General features: G+C 33.3%; 1 protein-coding gene across 1 annotated transcript in view; it reads left to right on the top strand.

Annotated features, from left to right (window-relative positions):
* The window catches only part of WDR72 (WD repeat domain 72), a 94,492-nt gene that overhangs the window by 39,822 nt on the left and 32,209 nt on the right, over positions 1-22,461 (top strand). The window contains exons 14-17 of the mRNA XM_065734307.1: positions 2,139-2,959; positions 7,134-7,222; positions 10,162-10,244; positions 16,238-16,349. Of these exons, the coding sequence (XP_065590379.1) occupies positions 2,139-2,959; positions 7,134-7,222; positions 10,162-10,244; positions 16,238-16,349 (1,105 nt within the window). The remainder of the gene's footprint in view (positions 1-2,138; positions 2,960-7,133; positions 7,223-10,161; positions 10,245-16,237; positions 16,350-22,461) is intronic.

The raw sequence follows: 22,461 nt of genomic DNA on the forward strand, positions 1-22,461 counted from the left end.
TCTGTAATAATTTGAAATTTGGGAGAATAAGGCTTAAATGGCTTGATATTTGGATATACAATGTGGTCCAATTAACCCAGGATTGTCATTCAAAGTTAAATGAAACTACATTGAACAAAAATTGTCAGAAAAGTGAGACCTATGTGCTGACAACAGGAAGACCTCAGTGTTAGAACATGTGGCTCAGAGGCAGTCCATTTGTTGTTATTACTACTGTTGGCCTACTTTCTGATGCTGACTTACTAAACTCTTTGTGTTAATTATTATTATTATTATTTTTAATAAATGACAATATCTATCTGTAGCCAGTAAATCTAATCTAGTAAAATACTTCTGGAACTTTAATAAATACACAGTATAGAATGTAAATAACTTAATCTACTTTTCGATAACCATCATCAAATGCTATTCCCAGCACTCTAGTTCATAGTTAGTTTTATGTGCTTCCTTCCATTTTCTGTCATCTTATGTTAGAGAGAATAGCTTGTCCATATGTCCTAAATAGTGTTTTATGTTTGTAGCTTTAGATGTCCACCTGCTTTCACTGAAATGAAATGCCTATTGCAGAGAGCTAAGATAACTTGGTAGATGCTTTTAGGATCAATGTCAATAAGCTTTCGAATTGCCAATAAACATTTATTGTGACCTCACACCCAGTAGCATTACCAGATTCTGCAACCGACTGACATTGCCAAGATATTTTCTTGTTCAAGTGGTGATTTTTCCCTAAGAGCTTCTAAATGCGAATCAACAAAATATAAGTATATAAAGCAGACAGAAAGGTTCAAATCTTCTATTAATTTCAAAGCTAGTTTGTGAGTTCCATTTACATGGAATTCTACCTGAGTACTAGGAAACAGTATAATTAAAGATGGAAAATAATCCTAATGCACATATATATGTAATTTAGTTATTAGTTTTTTAATGGGAAGCGATAGGAAAAAAGTATGAATGGGCTGCTATGACCCCTTGTTTATCAAAAGATCTTCACAGGGAGGCATGATATTTTGTATTTAGAGTGCATTTTCATCTGTTGTTAATATTGCTGACTAATTAACAGAACATCAGATCATTTATTACACAAAACTAAATGGTCAAATAGCTTGTCAAGTAAATAGGATCAAAAGTTTTACTTCCTTGTGTTTTTCTATTTGTTTTCTTTTTTTTTTTTTTGATAATAATTAAGGAGCAGTTAATACTAGAAAAGTTGTTTGTAATGTAAAAGGGGTTTGTAAAGAGTACTTTTGTATGCAGTACTGGTTAACATCTTTTTCGAACTAAATTCAGCTGTCAATTTTTGTTAGGTTTTTTTTTTTTTTTAAACTAGTATCTGATGGTTTATTTTAAGATTTAGCTCATATGTATAGCAGAAACACAAGTAGAGTATTTCTGAATATCACAAAAGTAATGTAGTGCTCTAAAAAATTCTATTTTCCTCTGATGTGGAATCTGACACTACTGCTTTGCCTCTCTGTGACAGCTTCACTGGGCTGAAAATTTGCTTCTCTGTTATGTTTCTGCTTATACATGCTTGCTTATAAAGATGAAGTACCTGTTATGAGCACAGTAATGAGATCGTAGCCTTGTGCAGGACAATAAAACCACACAAGGTGTAAGTGCACAAAGAAAAATGTAAAAGAATCAAAATGAAGTTTGTACTCATGTCTGCTGTTTCCCTGAAGATAGAAGGTTCTTCTTTAACAAATAAATCAGGATTTTGATATCAGTTTTGCCACTGTCTCATAATTTGACTAATACTTGGTGATACTCTTAATACATTCAGAACGTGCTCCTTGGCATAGCAAGTCAGAGTGATTGATTCCTGTGATCTGAAGTAGCTGCTTCTCTACAAACTTATCTGAAGTGTCTCAAACAAATATGAGCAAAAATGTATGGGACTATTCTAAGTTTCAAAGATGTTAGAGAGTCTTGATTACAATATATAAAAGTGTGCCACTTTGCATAAACTATTTAAAAGGAAAACCTTGTTTTGAAGTAACAAGTGACTAAATGTATTTAAATTGAACTTAATGGAAGATTCAATGGATTTGGCCTATTCCTTATGCAATTCTATTCATATATCTACAAAATCACAAAATGCTATAGATTTATTTGAATTCTGAATATTTTTCTTTCAGGTAATGGATAACAGCCTTATTCAACAGCCCTTTACTGTTTTACCGATTAAGACAAAATGGAACAATGCCAACTTTCACGTTCTCTTATTTGACCCGGGAAAACTTGTGGAACATCTGCTGTCATCTCAGCCCTCTGGATTAAAGTCATCAAATTCATTCCACAACTGTGATGCAACAGAAAGAGCCAAAAGTACTACTGAGAAAAGAGCACTGACATTAAAAAGAAATAAAACTGCTGGCTTCACGTTGACAGTGGATGGTCAAGTAGATACTGCTTGTGCAAACCAGGTCAGCAGGGATTCTAATACAATTAGGCCATTGGAAGAAAATGGTGGCATAAAAAGACAGAAAAAGATGAAGAGTTCAAGAAAGACTAGAATGCAGCCATCAGGAAACATTGATGTGAACATCACCACAGATACAGCTAAACTGCTTTTGTCATGTCTCTTACCCTGGGGTGTAGATAAAGAGATAGATAATCTTTGCGTTGGACAATCAAATATCTTAAGGCTGCAGTGTCCAGTTTCTTTTGGACTTGTGTCAAGTGAAAGCCACCTCTCATTGATGTTGCCAGGATGGAAGTGTACTGACTGTAGTGTGCTGGAAGGACACACTTTAAGCAACTTGTTTTCAAAAAGAGTGCTTGATTTATCAAACAAGTACCTTACTGCAACTGAAGGATACAATGGTGAAAAAGATGGAACAGTGAATAATGTTTATGGAACAAAGGAATCCGAAATAATTTTATTCTTATTAAGCAGAATAGTTTTAATAAACAGAGTTTTTAATATGCCTTCAGCAGATACAAATGAAATTCAAAGGTAAGAAGATCTTATATGTGTTTTCTTGCATTCTTCTTCTCGAACTTTGTTTTATAGAATGTTCTTTAAGTGATAGGAAGTTACAAGAAATTTAAATATTTATTTTTCTAGTTAGCTGATAAGTAAACTTGTTTCAGCTGAACAAGAATTAGACCTATCCAACTTCACACCCTGTCTTTTCTGAGAGAATTCTTTTACTCAGAGTTTACGGAGAATAATGAGGTCTCTTAAGACATATTTGGAGACATGCATTAACACATTTGTGCTGTGTTAAATTCCACTTTCACTTCCTGTAAACAATACATTTACCCAGTCTTCATAGATAAACAAAATGTGAGCCAGAAACAATCTGTCCTAGTTATCCTATCTGAAGTAACACCTTTACGTTGTAAGATCTGTCCCAAATAGTATTTCTTACTCAAAACAAATTTATTGACTAAATGCTTTTTTTCAGCATTAAGGGAAAAAAAAATAGCATGCTCAACATTATTTGACACAGCCAAATAGAGCATACTAATCAGGCAATGGATATTGTCTGTCCACAGACTGTTGTCATTCAGCGAACCTATGTTGGTCTGTATTTAGTATTTTCGGGACAATTAACTTCACTGTTGTTGATGCTATAGCCTAGAGGCAGGAGGAAGAACAAAAAATATTGATCCTTGTGCTGCAAAGGACTGTGCTTCTTCCACAAAGCTCTAGGCATTCAAGGTGCCTCAGGAGATATGTGAGATCCTACAAGTCAAACATGCATTTCTCAGTTACTTTTGCTTATTACATTGCCTGCTGATCTGAGCTTAATGCAAGATCTTATACAAAATGATGTTTCCAAGATTCTAGCCTGGACTTCAATTTCTTTTCATACAAGCGAAATTTTTTGTTTGCATTGTGTCATATAGTACTCTGGCAGGTATGTATAAATATGTACAAATACAGAAACATTTAAGATCTGAACGTTTACCAGACATAAATTTTGGATTTTGAACATGCCTGCTGTAAAGTTATTAAAGCTGAATAGAAAAATATTCACAATTTATTTTGTGAAAACAGTAAAATATATTTGTAAGCCTTCTCCAGGAAAAATAAAGAAAAAACAGCTAGTGCTTATCACAGGAATAGGTAATTTCTTTGTATGATATGAGGAAAACTTACCAGAGTCTACAGTTTAAAAAAGTTAGGAATTTTACTTAATGTGCAAAATACTTTATTTTGGATTTTGACGTGGTTTGGTTTAGGTTGTCTAATTTCTCCGTAGTTGAGCTTATTATTTATTACAGTCTTATAGATAAATTTTAGTTTGATGCTCTTTGTGATGCTCTCACTTGGGATGTTGCTTCCCAATGGCCTCATCTGAGTAAGAGCTCTTAAGTTTCTCTCTTACATATCTGAAAAATAAACTGAGAAGAAGTTACTTTTTTTTTTTTAATATTAGTGTTTATTTTTAGGAAACTTGGTTTCAAAATTTTAGCTATGTGAGCAGTAACTAATATTACTTTTTTCCTTAGTAAACAGATAACATATGATACACATAAAGAATGTTGTACATTTTCTGAACAGTACCGTGCAACTGATGCCTCACTACAGGGAAGAAACATGCTGGGAGAAAGCAACAAGATGTTTCTGTCATAGAAAGAAAAGATTTTGTTTAAAGGAAAATTAACCATTGTTGTGGGATAGATGGATTACAGCCAAGTAGTTCCAAGTCTAGTGTAAGCTTAAAAAACTGAAAGATATGTTCTGCCTTCACATGATGCTTTCTTTGTGTCTGAGTTTGAAAGGTAGTGTTTTGCTGATATTGCTATTTAAATGTATTTGTGCATTCTGTGTAGTCTCAAAGCTGGATACATGTATGCAAAGGTATCTCCCTCTCTTATTAGGGTAAGAAGCCTTTTTCCCGTGAAGCTTCCTTTCCCTCTTTTTGATCCCCTAATACTAAGCATAGCATAAATAGAGCCATTTATTTACCATGATTTTGAGATTCAGCATTCATTAAACGTTTTCCCTTTATAATTTGTGCCTTAGCCTGAGTGAATTATCACAATCTATGTTGATCTTTAAATCTTGGTGTGTGACTTACCCTTATTCTCTGTACTCAGGATTGAAGTGAGCTTTGTTAATGTTGAGCTGTGTTACTTGTGACTGTACAATTTGCATTCTAAAAGTACAGTAAGTAGTCGTACCTGCGCAAGCAGTTGATTTAGCTGAAACTACTGCATGCTTGAGGGAAAAACTAAATATTGAATTCCAATTTGCTACAGCATTTACTGAAGAAGTTAGTAAGATGTGTTTTGCAGGTTGCAAGGGTCCTAGTCTACTAATTATTACTACATAAAACAAGTCTTTCTAGCACAGTTACTAAGATGGAAGATAAAATGCAGTTTTGTTTTGTTTTCTTTCAATAGGGCTCTTCTGCCTTTTCAGTATTTTCTTTTTCAGAGCTATATAACTTTCCATCCTGTGAAAGTTTACTTTCTGTTGGCCCATGAGTACAAATAAAAGAAACCTGAAATTTTAAACCTTTTAATTCATTGCAGGATTAAAACATTTGTACAGATTATCTAGTGAATAAGTACTTGTTTAATATATGTGTAGCTGATATTCAAATTCCTGCCCAATTTCATGTTAAATAATGGACTAGCACGTTTAGTTCTTGCAATGTAGGAAGATGTCTAGGCACATTACTGCTACAATACTACCATGGTCTTGTGATTTAGTAATAATTTTGGGATTCCGACTTTCTTCTGATAATGCTGTATCACTTTGTGTATGGCAATGAAATATTCATTGGGCTGTAGGGAGAATTGTTTTATCAACAGACAACTGTGCCTTGCTCCAGGGATTACAATAAGAAATTAAAATTCTTTGTCATATCTGGTTTTGCTACTACAGGAGAGTGGAAGGATTTTCTTTTTTGTTAAATAAATGCACTTTTATTTGGAGAATTGCAACTGTAAAAATGCAGTTAGTTCTTACACTATTGAGTATTTTTGGATGAAAATAATCTTATTTTGAGCAGAAATTCTGTCTTTGTCAGCATGTGTACGCCTATATTTCTACATAAACCATGAATTTGACAGTTCAGCAACCCTCAGTGAACAATTGGTTGAAAAACTCTGGACTACTGGCATAAGTTTTCAGTTAATGGCTTTGATCATTACATTTCAGGATGTGGTACAACTGTGATCTATTAGTTACCTGATGGCATGAAAAAAATTATTGGGTTGAGAAAATAATGAACAGTGAATTGCATGTTTTGAACATGATATCAAACTAGTACCAGACTGTTATAAAACAAATGAAAATGCAAGTATTTTCCAATGGGATTTGAACAGTTTATAGAAAAAACCAAACTGCTCCTAATCCATAGAAGAAGAAAGTATGAAAAGCATGGTTCTGGAAAAACTTGGAGATTAATCTATAAACTGTTACTCATGAAGATGTTTTTGAATCTGCAATTTTTTGCTATTTGATCACGCTTGTGAAAATAAAGGAACTTGCAGTAAAATGATAAGACATAATATGATGATATTATAAAAGTGGGATATAAAAAAGAATTTTGATTTTGATCTGCTGCATTTTGAGATCTGTACCAATAACATAGTGCTCAAGCTGATATTTTTCAGAGTTTAGTATTATGAAGTCTTTATAACATTACAACTTGTTGGTTGCAGTGATTTTTAAAGATGAAATATTTTTAAATGGCACAACATCAGAGTCATATAGAAAAGTATTAGAAAAGTTTAAAATGATTCTTGGACTTATGTACATGTGACTGTTTCAATTACAATTTGAGGGTGAAAGCATGCAAGTTATTCTTGAAGAGAAATTATTTCATACATAAGTGTAATTGATAGTAAGATGATTTAGATTAGATGTTAAGGGAAGTTTGTTATTCACAGAGGGCATGGTAAAGTGCTAGAAAAAGTTGCCCAGAGAGTTTGTGGATACCCAGTGCCTGGAGATGTTCAAGGCCAGGTGGGATGGGGCCCTGGGCAATCCAATCTAGTTCTTCATCTAGTGGTTTGCAACCCTGCCTGTGGCAGAGGGTTGGAACTTGCTGATCCTTGAGGTCCCTTCCAATCCAAAACATTTTGTGATTCTATGAATATTCACCTTTAATCAAACATAAAATTTCTGTATGTTCAGATTTCATTCAAGTTTCATATTCTTTCAGCCTGCAGCAACCAGAATTTGTACATAGCAAATGGCAAGATGTGGAAGCAGCCATATCATTTCCCAGTTTTTATGGAGAGTTACCACGAAGTAAGTAATTGCTAAAATACATTGCTTAACTTCAATAATGAAAAAAAAAAAAGAATATATTCTTTAGTTTCAAGGACATTGTTTATGAATGTAATGTAGTCATTTATTATTTTCTTTTGTGAATATCATTTTTACATACAAAAGCATGAAGACTGATAAGCAGTACTTTACTCGAGGAAACACTTTGTGTAGTGGCAAAACATTTTGGCTGAGTTTCTAAAGATATTTTTTAGCTATGTGAAAAACTGAAATGCAATAAAATGGTCATCTTCACCCTCTCCCATCTCCCTCAACACAGTTACACACCCACCCTGCAATGTATACAACCCTTGAAGCAAACTGTTGCCTTAGTAATACAAGAGTTATCTTGACTGTTCAATAATGCCCTTAGACTTTTGGCTTAAGGCAAAATAAAACAATCTCTTCATGCTAATGTCCCATAGGCAGTCATTCACCAATCTTGGCTTGCAAGCCACCGTAAATTTATTCTTACAGCATGCAGCAAACCAAAAGAATAGAAGGTGGAATATTGATATTAGATAATATATGTAACCTAACAAATAGTGTTACTATTAAAGATATAGTCCTGTCTAAACTACTAGCACAAACTTTTAAAGTGAAAACTTGATCTTCTGGTATGTAAACAAGCCTTGAAAACACCATCTAAGATCAGCTTTTATTGTATCTTTTGTTCTCTCTTTTATTTTCTGTAATTATTACATGATATATCGTGTAATGATAGCAAAAATGCCTGCTAGAAGGATGAAAGAAGTTAAGGGATGTAAAAGTAAATTGATAAATTGCACAGAAATAGAGATTACTAAGATGTTAATTACAAGAACTCTTCTGCTGTTACCTAGAACTTCTAGGGTAACGTAAATTATAGCTCCATTTTCTCTGTTCATACATCTGTTTGGATTTAAAAATTAATGTTTTCATTGAGACTTGTGGATAACACAGATGTTTTAGGAATGACCACTTTCTCCTTACATTTGTGGAGTTTCTGAATATATTTATAGCTGTAATAAGTCTTAATAAGAAGGTTGTATTAGAACAGAATCCTGTAATGTATTTTTATATACATGGACGTAAAGCTGCAGTCCAATTGGATGAGAACAGAGGATAATGTTGGATAGGATGCTATGTTTTCTGTACACTTTTTTCATTAAAAAGCTTGCTGAAAGATTATTTTGTGCTTAAAACAGAGTAGCTACAAGTTAGCTCCTCTATCAGCTAGTAAGAACCACCTCAGCAGGTGGGTGGCGGTGTTGTATGTTTGGGTTGCTTGTGAATTTTGGTGTTATTTTAATGCTTACATTTGCCAGAAACAAATCACTTTCCTTTTCTTGAGACATTATATTGCATGGGCATTCCACTATTAATGTGTGGATTCGAAGGGTCATACAACTAATTTGCTTGAGTTATGCCCAGCAAGGAATCTTGTAATAAAATACCGAAATGTATGACGTCTCTCTATTGGAGTCTAAACAAGGAAGAAGCGGTCTAAATACTTGATATTTAAATGCTTGTCATTTAAATTGTGCCTTTAGAAATCATCTAAAAAGTCAATGTGTAATAATAGAAATCATATACAAATATATAGATCGGTTTTCATAACTAGCAGCCTTCCAGTTATGCTTGCAGTTATGACATTCACACCAAACAAATATTGTTGCCCTTCAGCAGAAGAGCAAATTGGGCTGAATTTTAACTGCACAAAATGTTATTCAATGTATTTTTGCTTAGACAGTACTGTTTATTGGCAAAGAAACATACAAGTTGTAGAATTTACGTATCAAAAAAACAGTTACCTACTCCAAATCTGAAAGTATTAACAGTAGTGGAAGAATATAATGAAATGTGGTAGATTTTTAGTAGTTCTATAGAGTAGGACAAGCAAATTCACCTGCAGAAATTTGAGACAGGGTAGAACCAAATGAAAGTGATTTTCTGATCTTACAACTTAATAATATAGGTATCCTTTTTAAAGCTGTAAGTTGCATCGTTTCGTAGATCTTGAGGAAGAGAATCCTGTTATGAGCACTTAATGTAGAACAGACTAAAACATAATTTTTTCTAGCTTCTTCATCAGCTTGTTCTCCAAGTTCATAGGGTCCACTACCTCATAACAGTATAACAAAAAATGTCAATGCTCTGCTTTTTTTGCTTTGTATATACAACTTTAAAACTTTGGAACAGCTCTTTTTCTGAGCACACTTCATTGCAGAATCTGTAGATATATTTCTCATAGAATTAATGTAAAGTTGCTGCAAGCTGGAAGTGGGAACAACAAAAGCAGAAGTATGCTTTTCAATTTGATCCTTTCTCTCTTTCTCATTATCATGCATTTAAAAGGATTAAATGAGGAGAATTATATTTTCACCTAGGTAGTTTATGTGGGTAATGTAGCTGTGATTCTTCTAGATTTTTGATTTTTGATGGTTGATTTTTGTCTAATTTTAAAAAAAGGTTTTCAATTCTTTCATACTCAGCCTTTTCCTATGTAAAGCATAATAAAAAATTCAAATTTAACTTGTTTGAAAGATCTTGGTGTAAGTACAGAAAATGATCTTCGAAATGCTCAAAGACTTGCTAGGCACAAAACATACATTCTTAGGTTCACATAAATTTGCATGCTTGCATAGATCTCCTCTAAAATAACCATTAGATTATACATAGCATAGGTAATAACTCTAAAAAGTCACGATGGAAGTAATATCTTTGCAAATAAGCATACCACTGTCAAAAATATGGACCAATATGGCATTGGACAGGATTAAATGTATGTATGCTTTATGCTTATGTCATGAGATTAAAATGTGTTCTGAAAAATATTTTTGCAGAGTTATTATGTTGCTGAAATGAAAAATTAAAAATGTTTATTATCTTTGTGAACTTCTGTATATTCTGTCACTTTAAAAATTACAAATATTTTTCAGATAAAAGTAGACGCCGTTCCTCTGATTTTGGGAATGCTTCACTGCTGAAACTCATTTCTTGTTGGAGTGATCAATCTATAAAGGTAGGAAATAGCCCGTGCTAATTACAACAATGAAATCTATAGGTAATATTGGCCTTAGTTTAGTATTTGGAGTCTTTAATATGGTACTACAGTTAGTAACTTATGATAAAAAATATATGAATAGCACGAATTATGTGACATTTAAAAATCAGATTATTTCAGAATGGGATATGCTAGTAATGAAGCTATCTTGCCTTTCAGTACATATTTAAATGACAATGCAACTGCTCTTTAATCTGAATGAATAGTAATTATCAAGCAAGGCATGTTTAATGATATTTTATCCTGTTTGCAACATGTTTTGGAGGTGAATTACTTGTTCTTTGATGGCTAGTTGTAACTTAAATAAAGGCTGTAATTAGGGCAACATCATACTTTAATGTATTATGTGGGAAACAGAAAATTCGTTCTTAAGGGGATATAAAATTAATCCCATATCCTTATTCTTTAGAACACTCCTCAGGAATGAGCTAGAAAATGTTTTAAGTTATGAGTTTCCAGGTCAGTTGAAGCTGTCACTGGAAGCTCGTGTTAGTGAAAAATCTCATATCTTGAGAGATAAATTGCTTTTTCCTGAGAACAAACAGGAAACTCTGAAGCAGTTTGAAGAATGAAATGTATAAATTGTTTTTATTTACAGAAATATGCATTTATTTATTTATTTATTTATTTATTTATTTATTTATTTATTTATTTATTTTTGTGGTGGATTAAGTCAGTTAATGTTCAGAATTAGGAAACCAAGGACATGATGCTAAATCCACAAGGGATTTTACTCTAAAAAGAGGAAATAACTGTTGCACCGTGGTGGTAGCTTTGTTTTTTGTTACAGAAAGTCTCAAATGGCATCAGTAAATATATCCAGTTGAATTCAACGTTTTGTCTTGAACTTATTATTTATTTATCTTATCTCCAATGCCTACAAATCTTGCATAATATCTCAACATTCTTCCCTCATAAACTGCCTCCACTTCTCTTACAGTAACTTTTTTTCTTTCTGGAATCTTATTTTTAATGCAAGAAATTAGAATAACAACTTAGTTTCTATAGCTGCAATTGTCATGTTAAATCCATTTAATCCCTTTTTGGCTGGACAAGCTACTAAACCTCTTTATGGAATACAGTTGTATAGCCATGAAACTTGCGTTTGCAGCATAGCTGATTGTGTATGATCTATGTATTTATATTTTCTGATGAATTTAGTGCCTGATCAATTTATACAATGCTAATAGTCTTATCTACCAAAGGAGATTAGTCTGCAGGAAGATAAGGTTTGGAATAAGTTACCTCTTATCTTTTTCTTATGAAAAGATTTTATATTTAGTGAAATTGTGAAGTACTGCAAATACCTTGCTATCAACTCACCTCAAATTTTTACATTATTCAGACACAGGTGTGTAATTCAGGTGATCTTTACAAACCAGCTTTCTTGTGCAGTTCTTTGTTTGCAACTGTAAATTATAATATTCAAAGCCATTTGTGATATCAATAATTATGGGTATTCAGCTACCCATGATTTATTTAAAATGATTGTTTTATTAATAATTGGATGACATTATTTGTCTTCTCTTTATACACAATTTCATGGTCAACCTATAAATCTTGAGCAGACTGATTAAGCAGTCATGTACATGCATATCAAGTTATTCTGCTTTAAAAAAGTTTGGGGCTGCTCGTCTATTTATTTATTTATTCATTTATTTATTTATTTATTTATTTATTTATTTATTTAGAGGACGATACTGATTTTCAGGCATGACTCGAAGGATTTGCCATTTATTGATTCCTCATCTCCTTACTGTACTGTAACAGATTCTGTGCAAACAAGGAAACTGAAAGAACCTGCTGCAAATGATTGATCATGGCTTTACTGACTAACTGACTTACTGATGGGCCAAGGGAGAGCTTTGTCTAAAACTTTAAAAATGCATGTATTTTTTAAATGCCTTTTCCCAGATTTTTTCCCCAGGTGATTTTAAAGGAAGGTCTTCATGTACTTTCCTGTTCTTTCAGTTGAAATGCAACATTTTGTTGCTACACTCCCACCTTACCCTGAAATTTCAGAATTATGCTGGCAGTGATTGTGCTTCTGACCTTAATTGTCCTTTCTCTATTTAAAATAATCTGTTCCTCTATGATAGGTATTTAATTATATTTTAATTTTATATACTCTATTACTATGCTATTCCAGCTTTATGAAAACTTTTTATCTGAAAGGGTCTACTTTTAAATAAAATTGCTAAAAAACATTTCTTAAAATAATCAATCTGAAGCATGCAACTTATATTTTGTTGATGTTGAGTCTAACAAATATAAGGATATTTTTTTCTACTGGACACTTTCTTTTATAACCATTCCTTTGCTATTCTTTGCTCCTTTGCTGTTCTTTGCAGATGTTGAAATATCTCCCATCATTGCTTGTATGGCCAAGGATTTAATTACATGACTATATGCAAGCAATCTGTCATACTTGTATGGCACCCATCAGTCCATGGGCCCTCAGCAATTTGCTTCTCTGTTATGTATGATGATAACAGGGCACTGTGGTGTAGCACACCCATATGGAAATATCTGCTGCTTCATCAAGCTGACTGCTAATGCCTTCATGATCAATAGGAGCCATGCAACCGTTCCTACCAGTTCAGATCTACGTAGACATGAGACGGTTCTTATCTTGAAACTGTCTTGTTATACATACCTGAATTACAAGACCTTGTTAGAACTTGGCTGTATTAATTCAGGACCATCAGAAAAAGAGTTTATACAGCGTCAGTGTATAGCATTTAGGTCCTGATTTGGACATTCGTCCTCATAACTCTCAAAGTATTCTGTTCTTTACAAGAAACTTCGCACCCTCTCTAATTAGCTAAGTATTTAGCACATTTCCTAATGCTTAGATGATGTCATATTTCAATCTCTGAAGTAATCACATGCGTGGGGATTGTAGTTGCTTTAATCAATCTTTCATCTATGGGAAAAGATAGATAGTGAATAGAAACCTTTCAGATTTTTTGACTTTCTCATCTCTTCCAATAATTCTTGCAAAACACCTGTATATGTTTCATTACTTAATTTCTATTAACATTTGAATATTGATCTATCTGAGCTATTTTAAAAATAATTTTACTTACAGACATGGAGACGTTAGAGCACTTCATTTTAAGAACCTTGCTGAGAAGATAGATTACTTTCTCTATTGATTTTGCTCAAGTTTACTATCATTTCCCTAACAAGCTCTGGATGCATTTGTTTTTACAGTACCTGACTGTTTACGTGTAGCAAACAGGCTACATTATCACTGTCTAAACAATAATAATTCTCTTACTAGTTGCTGCCCAGTAGACAACCTGTATAGCCATACCACTGTGCTTTAGAAGGAAGGAAATTAATTTATGCTCAAAAACATTTCAAAAATCATTACAGTCAGTGCATGGTAGGTCGCAGACTCTTCTTCCTGCCTTTCACACACACGTACACCCCCTCTCCCCCCCCAGTATTTCTATCCATCCTTGCTGTAGGGGCTTTAAATTAGAGGAGAACAAATTGGGTACTGCAAGTCTGATGTTTTGATCTGTAGGGTTTGCTCACAGATGTGACTGTTACGGAGGTATCTGGGAGGCAGTTTCTGGAAGGCACAACCCTGCAGAGGTTATGGTCTTAGCAATAACCAGGGGTGATGTCTAATGCTTTTTCTCATCAGACCCAGTCATTATAAAGAGAATAGTAATGCCTGGAAATAATTGATTAGGAGTAGAAAGGAAAGCCAATGTAAGTTTTCACTTATCTTTCTGAATTGTTCTCTGGTATTGCAGCTGCAGATCCTTATAGTCAGGCAATTGCCTTTTACCCTTGAATATCTCTATTTGTAGTTGGACACATGCTATTTATACTTCATCAGGTATAACCGTAGAGAAGCATAATTTCTGTCATATTTCACAATCACAGATAATAAAAACACATTACCCAACAAGAGAGCCAATATACATGTAATCCAGAAGAATGCTAAGAATAGACAGGAAAATGTCAAAGAAAACTAAAAATATTCATTTAAATGTGCTTAGTGTTAAAAACAGGTAAATCTTCTGGGGAGTTTTAAACTTTGTGATAATGTTAGATGAGGTGTATGGATTGCTGGGGAAAACACAGTGAGAGAACAAAACCAAACGTGAAACCACAGTGAGCCCTGTGGTAATGTGGATTCAACAAAATGATAGACAGGCTGCCTGCAGAGACATACAGGTGCTTCCACTATATCATGTTGTGCCATTTGCAACACTTTTTTTATTTCACTCTAAAATGTTAGAGGAAATTACATGTTACAAATGCTGCCTGTATGGCATACACAACAATGGAACAGATAATGAATATCTGATCCCGATTACTGACAGGTTCTTAGCAGATCAAAAAACATGAAAAATAGATAATGTGCACAATTTCCTTGAGTGACTCTATCAGGAATAATTTTTTTTGTCAGTAATTTTCCTGAGACAGTGTAAACTTCTCAGGGCTTCAGCCTCTTAATTATTATAGATACATTGTAAGGATCTGAAATAAAATCAGGATCTGTAATCACCACAGCTCAGTGTTTTATGGATGTGAGGAAGTGGAAACCGCCTTTGGCTTCGCCTGTAAAATAAAGTACTATTATGTCAAGATGAAGGTTTACACTATGTCAATGCACATAGGGTTGGGTTCACTTGCTGTGAAATTTCACACTGTGGACCTGACCAGGGTATTTTAGTCTATAATAAGGTATTTTGTCACGAAGGACACCTAAAACCTTTGTTCTGCTTAATAATTTGAATTTACAGGAGTGGCTAGAACTGTGATTGAGGACAGCCCATGAATTCATAGTACTTAACTAGAGAGATAGAACCCTATCCTCCAGGCAGTTTGAGGAAGTCTGCATTTAATTTATTAACGTAAATGTACATTATATAAACATGAAATAATTATGTTTATATTATATTTTTTCTATATTTAACTTTCATATGCAACTTAAATTCACATTTATATCAAGGTGAGATACACTGTCCTGGAAACTTTAGATTTTCTCTGTCCTTCAGAAATTTTCTTGTAGTTGAGAATGACAATCTGAGGGTGTGAGAAACTGTATCTGATTTCTGTAGGACAGAAATTAAAAGAGGGTACACATGCTGCCATTCAGTACTATGATTAAATGTAGATTAGGAAATGCAAAAGCTTGGGTCCATTGTGAAATGTCACAATGTGATGTTGAAATGCCCTAGGTTTTAAAATTTCCCAAGTTCTCTTTGGGCTTCTCTGCTTAAGCAAAGACAAGTAAAAGATTATAACTGTCATACCATCTACAGACAGCTTTATCTTAATACCTCTGTATAGTGCAACAAGTATCACTAACTGTGTTTATAGGCTGTGCATATTTCCAGCTGTTCCTTTTGAAAAAGAGATGTTAGTGGGAAATTTTACTCTTGTATTAGGCAAAAAACTTGTATTAACGTGGTTGAGCTGGAAGAATAGGAGATATTACATGTTTTAGCAAAGCATTAATGAAAGTTTTCAGAGTGAGACTAGACACACTTCTAAAAACATCAGAATAGGAGATTCTTATTCAGTCCATAAATCGCTGTTGCAAACAGTAGCGAATGATTTTGTTTTTCTATTAGATGATATCACAATCTGTGCCTCACTAGCATGTATTGCAATGGCCCCTTTGTATTGAAGAGGTAGTAGACTATTGATTCTAGTTTTGAGAGTAAGGAAAATGAACATTTCATTTGTGAAGAGCAGTCACAATTCATAACATCCATTGTTTTACTGCTATCCAGTTAACACTTGATTATGTATATAGAGCTCTATGATTATCAGTGTCAGCTATATTGGTAAAAGTTGCCTTTCTAATAAGCATCTGCTGGAACCATCTTAACATTGTCTAGTATTTGTTTAAAATTGTGAATTACTTAGATAAATTACTGAATTACCAATCATCCAATAATAATTTGCATTTATGACAGATTATTGAGGCAATGCAAGCAGTGCTGTTGGCAGAAGTTCAAAGGACTATGACAACCTTGAGAATGACAGTAGTCTGCAGGGAGCCATTGACTGTAGTAGAGAATGGAAACGGTAAGTTGCAGATATGGCCAAAGACTGAGAAAGCTGATCAGGTGAATATGCAGTATGTTATCACTTCATCATGTAAGTGCAAAATTTATTGGTATATCCCTTTATCAGAACAACCTATAGCACTCAGAAGTTAACAGAATGAGTTCATATTAATTACTGTGCAAGACAAGTTAACTGGCCTACTTCTGACCCTATCAGGTTCAAGTTTTTTTTCAAATGATTGTCAGGGAGTTAAAGGACTTCTATGCTCTCTCACAGTCTCTCGACAGTAAAGAACAGGTAAAGTTTCTATACTTATACTTTTTTCTTAGAAATATAATACTTCTGGTATTGTAAACACATTTGAAATTATAGGAAGCAGCGTGCTTGAAATAGGACCAGTAAATCATCCTTAACATTTTAATAAATTTATCTGTTCCATGACATCAGTCTAAGCACTAAAATTAATTGCTTGACTTTATAACTTTGAAATCTAGTAGAGAATTTTTTTTTAATTTTAGAAATAATCTCTCTTCCAGGAGATATCAAATGCCTTTTACAATTAGGTCATTTCATTTTACAAGAAGCTTACCCTCTGCAACTTTACAATGGCGCTAATGTTTATAGTAAAAAAAGATTAAACATGATTTTATATTATGAAATTATACCTTTTTCTTTTTCTCAATCCATTAGCTGAGTCTTAAAATTAAATGGCTTGTATTTTGGATTCTATCTTAATAGTAGTGAACCTTCTCTTGGGAAACTAATTTATAATCTCATTGAATGTGTTTGTGTCTTCGTTATATGTTTGTTGATATTAAAAATGATACTAGTTTTAGGCTGAAAACAGTATGGTCTCTATAAAATTTTGACTCTGAATATAACAAACTCCAAATACTGAGTAACTTCTATGTATGAACTTACTCTTACTTTGTTTACACTTGAGATTGTTATGAATCATTTTGCTACTGTACAGTCTGGGAGAAGACACCTTGTAACTAAAAGGATCCCACAGTATTCATCACTGTACATGAGCAACACGAGTAATCTTTATAGTTTGCATGGTTTTCTAATAGACACTACAAAACTTGCAGTTTTTATTAAGAATTTAACAGAATCTTTGGGGATTTTTCATATGTTAGAGTAAAACTGTTTTTGGGATGTAATCATATGTAGAAATTGTTTAAAAGCCACTCAGGACTGAGTCCAGTCAGTGTAATTACTGAGACATATAATTATGTCTGGTTTTACTCATTCATTTGATACATAGGTCATTTTATATCTTACTAAATCTGTAGTGATGGGTTGCACAGTAGTAGTCATCTTGTGTGACATGAAGATAAAGTTTAAATATTGTTTCAAGTTCAAGTCATAATTCAAGACAAGGAACATGTGTTTTGACCCTTGAGTAAAAGTACCTGAATCTTGCTGATCACAATCATTGTACTGCGTGGATTTTTTTGTTAATTGGAACTAATAAATTTTGTCCCAAGAAGTTTAATGTTGATTTACTCATCACATTCCTACTGAAGTAAATTGATTTTTTACTTAAGATGCTGAGTAAAACTTTTCACAATTTGGCATTCCTGTCTTTAAAGTTGTTGCAGGTTATTGCTCACAAGGTATTAACTGTGTCCTAGTATGTTCTCCTATTTTGTTAATGGAAATATTAAATGCAAACAGTTGTAATTTCTTTGTTAATGTCAGAGATATGATCTGTAGAGCACACAAGATTTTCTTATGTTGTGCCTCAGATTTTGTTAAATGTGAAGAAGTACATGAATGTGGGTTCAATTATATTTTGGGAAAATTGTATTAATGTGTTTTGGTATTCATGATCATATCTTAAATTGAGGATTTGAAGCACATGATACTAACGTGTATCAGAAATGCTAAAAGCTGGAGAAATTAAAGACAAGTGCAAGATGAATGCTTTATTCCTAAATGCAGGATATTATTTTAACTGCCTCTTATATTTGTTAAAAATTACTCTGCTAAGTTCAGTTTGTAATAAATTCTAGTTAATGCCTAAAATTCCTTAGTTTAAGAGCTAATGATTATTCAGGGTTTTAAGTATATTTTGATTTGAACTCTTGACATATCTAATATTCTGTCTTTAAAACAGTTTCTGTTGTTGAGTTCCATATCCAACATTAATCAATTAACCAAGCAAACTCTGGAAAAAGTTGCCCAGTTAGAATGTTGTAGAACTACAAATCTCCAGAAAAAAATAATAATAATAATATAAGGAGAAAAACAGCTAAAGTGGTAAGGATAATGGGCAGACAGAAACTGAAGTTATCATTGAAGTATAGATAAAATATGAAAAAATATTTTAATAGAAACATGATAGTGTGAGTATGTACAACAGTTGATCAGTCTTCCTGTGGAAATCAAATCCAGGAAATCTGGTCTCATTTCTGGTATGATGAAGGTCATTGGGATTAGTTGGTAGATGAGGTGTCAGTGCATGATTTTGCCTTGAAAGAAATTAGCAGTCACAGAATCATAGTGGTTGGAAAGGATGGCCTATTCCTGTGCTATGTAGCTCACAGAATAAAGATATTTTTTTTCTCATTTTCCTATGGAACTTCCTGTGCTTCAGTGTGTACACATTGCTCCTAGTAGAGTCTCTGGGCACTACTGAAAAGAGCCTGGCCCTGCTCAATACCCAGTCTTCAGCAATTTGTAAGCTTTAATAAGTTCCCTTTTAAGTCTTTTATTCTCTGAGATAAATAGTAGTCCTGGGTCTTTCAGTCTTTCCTCATAAAGGAGTTGCTCCAGACCCTTATTTGATCTTTGTAGTCCTCCACTGGACTCTGTAGAAATTCCCTGTCTTTTCTGTATTGAGGAGCCAAGGGCTGGACACAGATGTGGCCTCACCTCCTGAGGAACACTACCAGTTATGGGCCTCCAACTGGAATGCACTGCTGACCTCAATCCTCTGAGCTCTGCCAGTCAGCCAGTTCTCTGTCTGCCTCACTGTCCACTCATCTATGTCACACTTCCTGAGCTTACCTTCAGGAATGTCACTAGAGACAGTAACAAAAAACTTGCTGAAGTAAATACAGAAAGTATCCAATGCTCTCCCCTCATCTACCTAGCAAGTCTTGAAGTTGTAGTAGGCTACAAGGTTGGTCAAGCATGATTAAGCATGATTTCCTCTTGATGAATCCATACTGACTAGGACTGATAACCATCTTTTCTTCCAAATTGAAGGAAAAGATTGTGTGAAAATAGTTAAGAATCTAACAGCATGAGTTTTGAAGTAAAGCAAACTTTTTTTTTTTTTTTTTTGTAAATGTACATTCAAATAATACGAAGCAAAGAGTACCAATGCAAGTTATCTGGAAAATAGCCGGAGAAAATTAAAAGCATGATTCATTATGACAGATTTCCTAAAGGAAAGCAAGTGAAAGATCTGTGCAATCTTTTATAACCTACTTGTGAAACTCACAAATCTTATCATATTTTCTGATATGCAAATTTTTAAAGGGTACTAAGATGATTTACTTCATGCAGACTACTTTAAAGCTTTTTATTGCTGAAGAGGAACCAATAGCACTTCCTGCTTATTTCTCAAACTATTTCAATTTATCAAAGTTATTGAGATTGTGTCTTTAGAGTTCACTGTCTAGAAAAATCTGAGGAGATCACCCCTCACCCCCACCCAGAGTGATGGTAATAGAGATAAAAGAGCAAAGGACGTACTGAAGTTAGAAACATTTCAAAGAAAAAGGTTAATAAGTCTAACAGTATTGCTAGAGAGGAAAATAACACATAGAAATGATTTAAGCAAATTGTTTACAGATTTTTTTTTTGAGTATGCAAAATTATTTGGAGGTTATTGATACAGAAGAGGGACTATATGATGGAGGTTCTAAAATCAATCTAGATAGACAATGATAGACATATGTTTGAAGTTTCACAAAAACTCAAAAATTTGATTGAATTGAAATGAAACAAATATCATGAAAATAATTTGTCTTAAATTGCACCTTAAAGAAAATTAGGTGCTCTAGGCTATCAATTTTGTGAGCAGTGTGAGGGAAGAAGTTTGAAATGCTTCAACATCTTCTTAAGTGTGTGTATATATACATAATAATTATTATTATTTATTTATTTTTGTAGAGAAAATTCGTAATTTCCAGAGATTTGAAAAATCAGATATTTTAATGAATAATGTTTTATTCACTTAGATAAAAATATAGACTCACAAAATGTATTTTCCTCAGGTTTTATTTGTTGAAAACAAGCATATTTTCACACTGAAATAAGAATGATAAAAGTTATTTATAAAATTGAATTTCTATTCTCTGTCCCTTCTATTCTTATTAACACAAACATCTTACCTAGTAGGCAAAAGAGAAGTTTTATACTTTTTTGCATTGAATAAGTTCGTGTGTTTAAAGAAAGCCCATTAAACTATTAGAATTACTTCAAGTCATTAAAAATTCTCTGACCAATGTGGTGTGCATGCACATCAGCAATAAGCAATGTAAGAAATGACTGTGTAGTCAACCTTTCAGCACTTAATTGGAATGAGATTTATTTATAATCTCATCTTAGATTTTGAAAGAGCAAACAAATTAATCTAACATTTCTTTGATGAATAGACTTTGAGTACAAAATGGTAACAGCAGTAGCTTTCTTCTGTACTGAATATGCATTAAAAATGAGTGTATTATATCCTAGGTTCATGTTACAATTATTTCCAGTAAAAGAATACAAATCAATGTTATATTTTAGCATCTAACCTGTGGTTTATCTATACCACTGTATCATCTCCTATATATCTAATTAAAACTGTATTTTGATCCAGTAGTCTTTAATATTAGTGGTCAAGTATTAAAGGAAGTATGCTTAAAGACTCATTCTAGAACTACAGCTTATTTCATTCCATGCATCATATATTTTACTAGAGAACTCCTTAATGTAGGAGAAATCAGATTTAGTGCGTATTTTTACACAAAATCAAATTGTACAGGCGCCATCTCAGACTCCTCCAAAACATTAGGAAGGATAGGATTGCTCTAGGACACTGGTCTAAGCAGGATTAAGGATGATGCATATTCTAAATTCAAATGTACAGTATAGTTTTTAAGTGATTTTTTCACTGTTTACACACTGAACAGGAAAGTGTTCTAACAACTTTCTATTTTGAGCTTTAAGCATTAACACTTTTTTGATAAACAAGGTTATCACTAGTTCATTTTTAGTCTCTCTACTGCTGAAATTTATTGTAAAGTTCATTTTGCAAAGGTTAAATACAGTACAGGACTTAAAAACTTGAAAGTTGGTTCCGAGTTGAGGCTTCAAAATAAATTAACAGCAAGTATTCAATGTGTAAAGCAGTACCCTAGCTGTTTTTTAATAAGCCTAGTCATTGCTGTCTTCTGCTGCTGTATTGAAGATCCACTCCTTGTCACACCTCACTTTCTTGTTCTGAATGTGTCCTTGCACAGATTATTTTTCTTAGTCAAAGTGTTTTCAGGTTTCTCACGTTTGATCATCCTTACTGTTTAGTTTGGGTCCTTTTTTTTATTTTTTTTCCTATGACTGAGTATGCAGAGCCCTGAGTCAAATAAGCCTAGAGAGCTGGATGTCTGTCTGAGAACGGAGTAGAGGAAAAGATAGGTAAAGAGGGATATTCCCTAGATTTGAAGAGTTTTCTTCATATTATGTGCCCCGCTTGAACAAGGTTTGAAAGAGGTTGCCAGAAGTTTGTGCAGGCTGTCATTCCTGGCTGTTGCTTATTATAAGGAATAAAATGTGTTAATTGGTTTTGATTTTAGGTAGCTATGTCTTCTATTGTTCTGGACAGTTGGGAAGGCAGATCAATGTGCCATGTGCAGTTAATGGTTTATTTCATGCTTTGTTTAGTCTTGTTATTGGAGTAGCAACTATTTTATTTTTTCTTTTTATTTGTTAAATATGAAGAATCTGAATGCAACTTCTCAATCTGAATCATACATTTTGAATTGTTTTGAGTATACAGAAATATCTCCTGAATGTAGCCTCGGACTGTTTGAAACGTTTCTGCCCTTGACTTTCAGACTGACTAAACTTAAATGAAAGTGATTATAAAATTAGTTCAACTCAAATGTTGAACTGAATAGTAGTACCATAATTA

This window comes from Cyrtonyx montezumae, unplaced genomic scaffold (genome assembly GCF_038088225.1).
Source record: "Cyrtonyx montezumae isolate F1298 unplaced genomic scaffold, pur_monq_1.0 scaffold_17, whole genome shotgun sequence".
NCBI classification, from domain to species: Eukaryota; Metazoa; Chordata; class Aves; order Galliformes; family Odontophoridae; genus Cyrtonyx; species Cyrtonyx montezumae.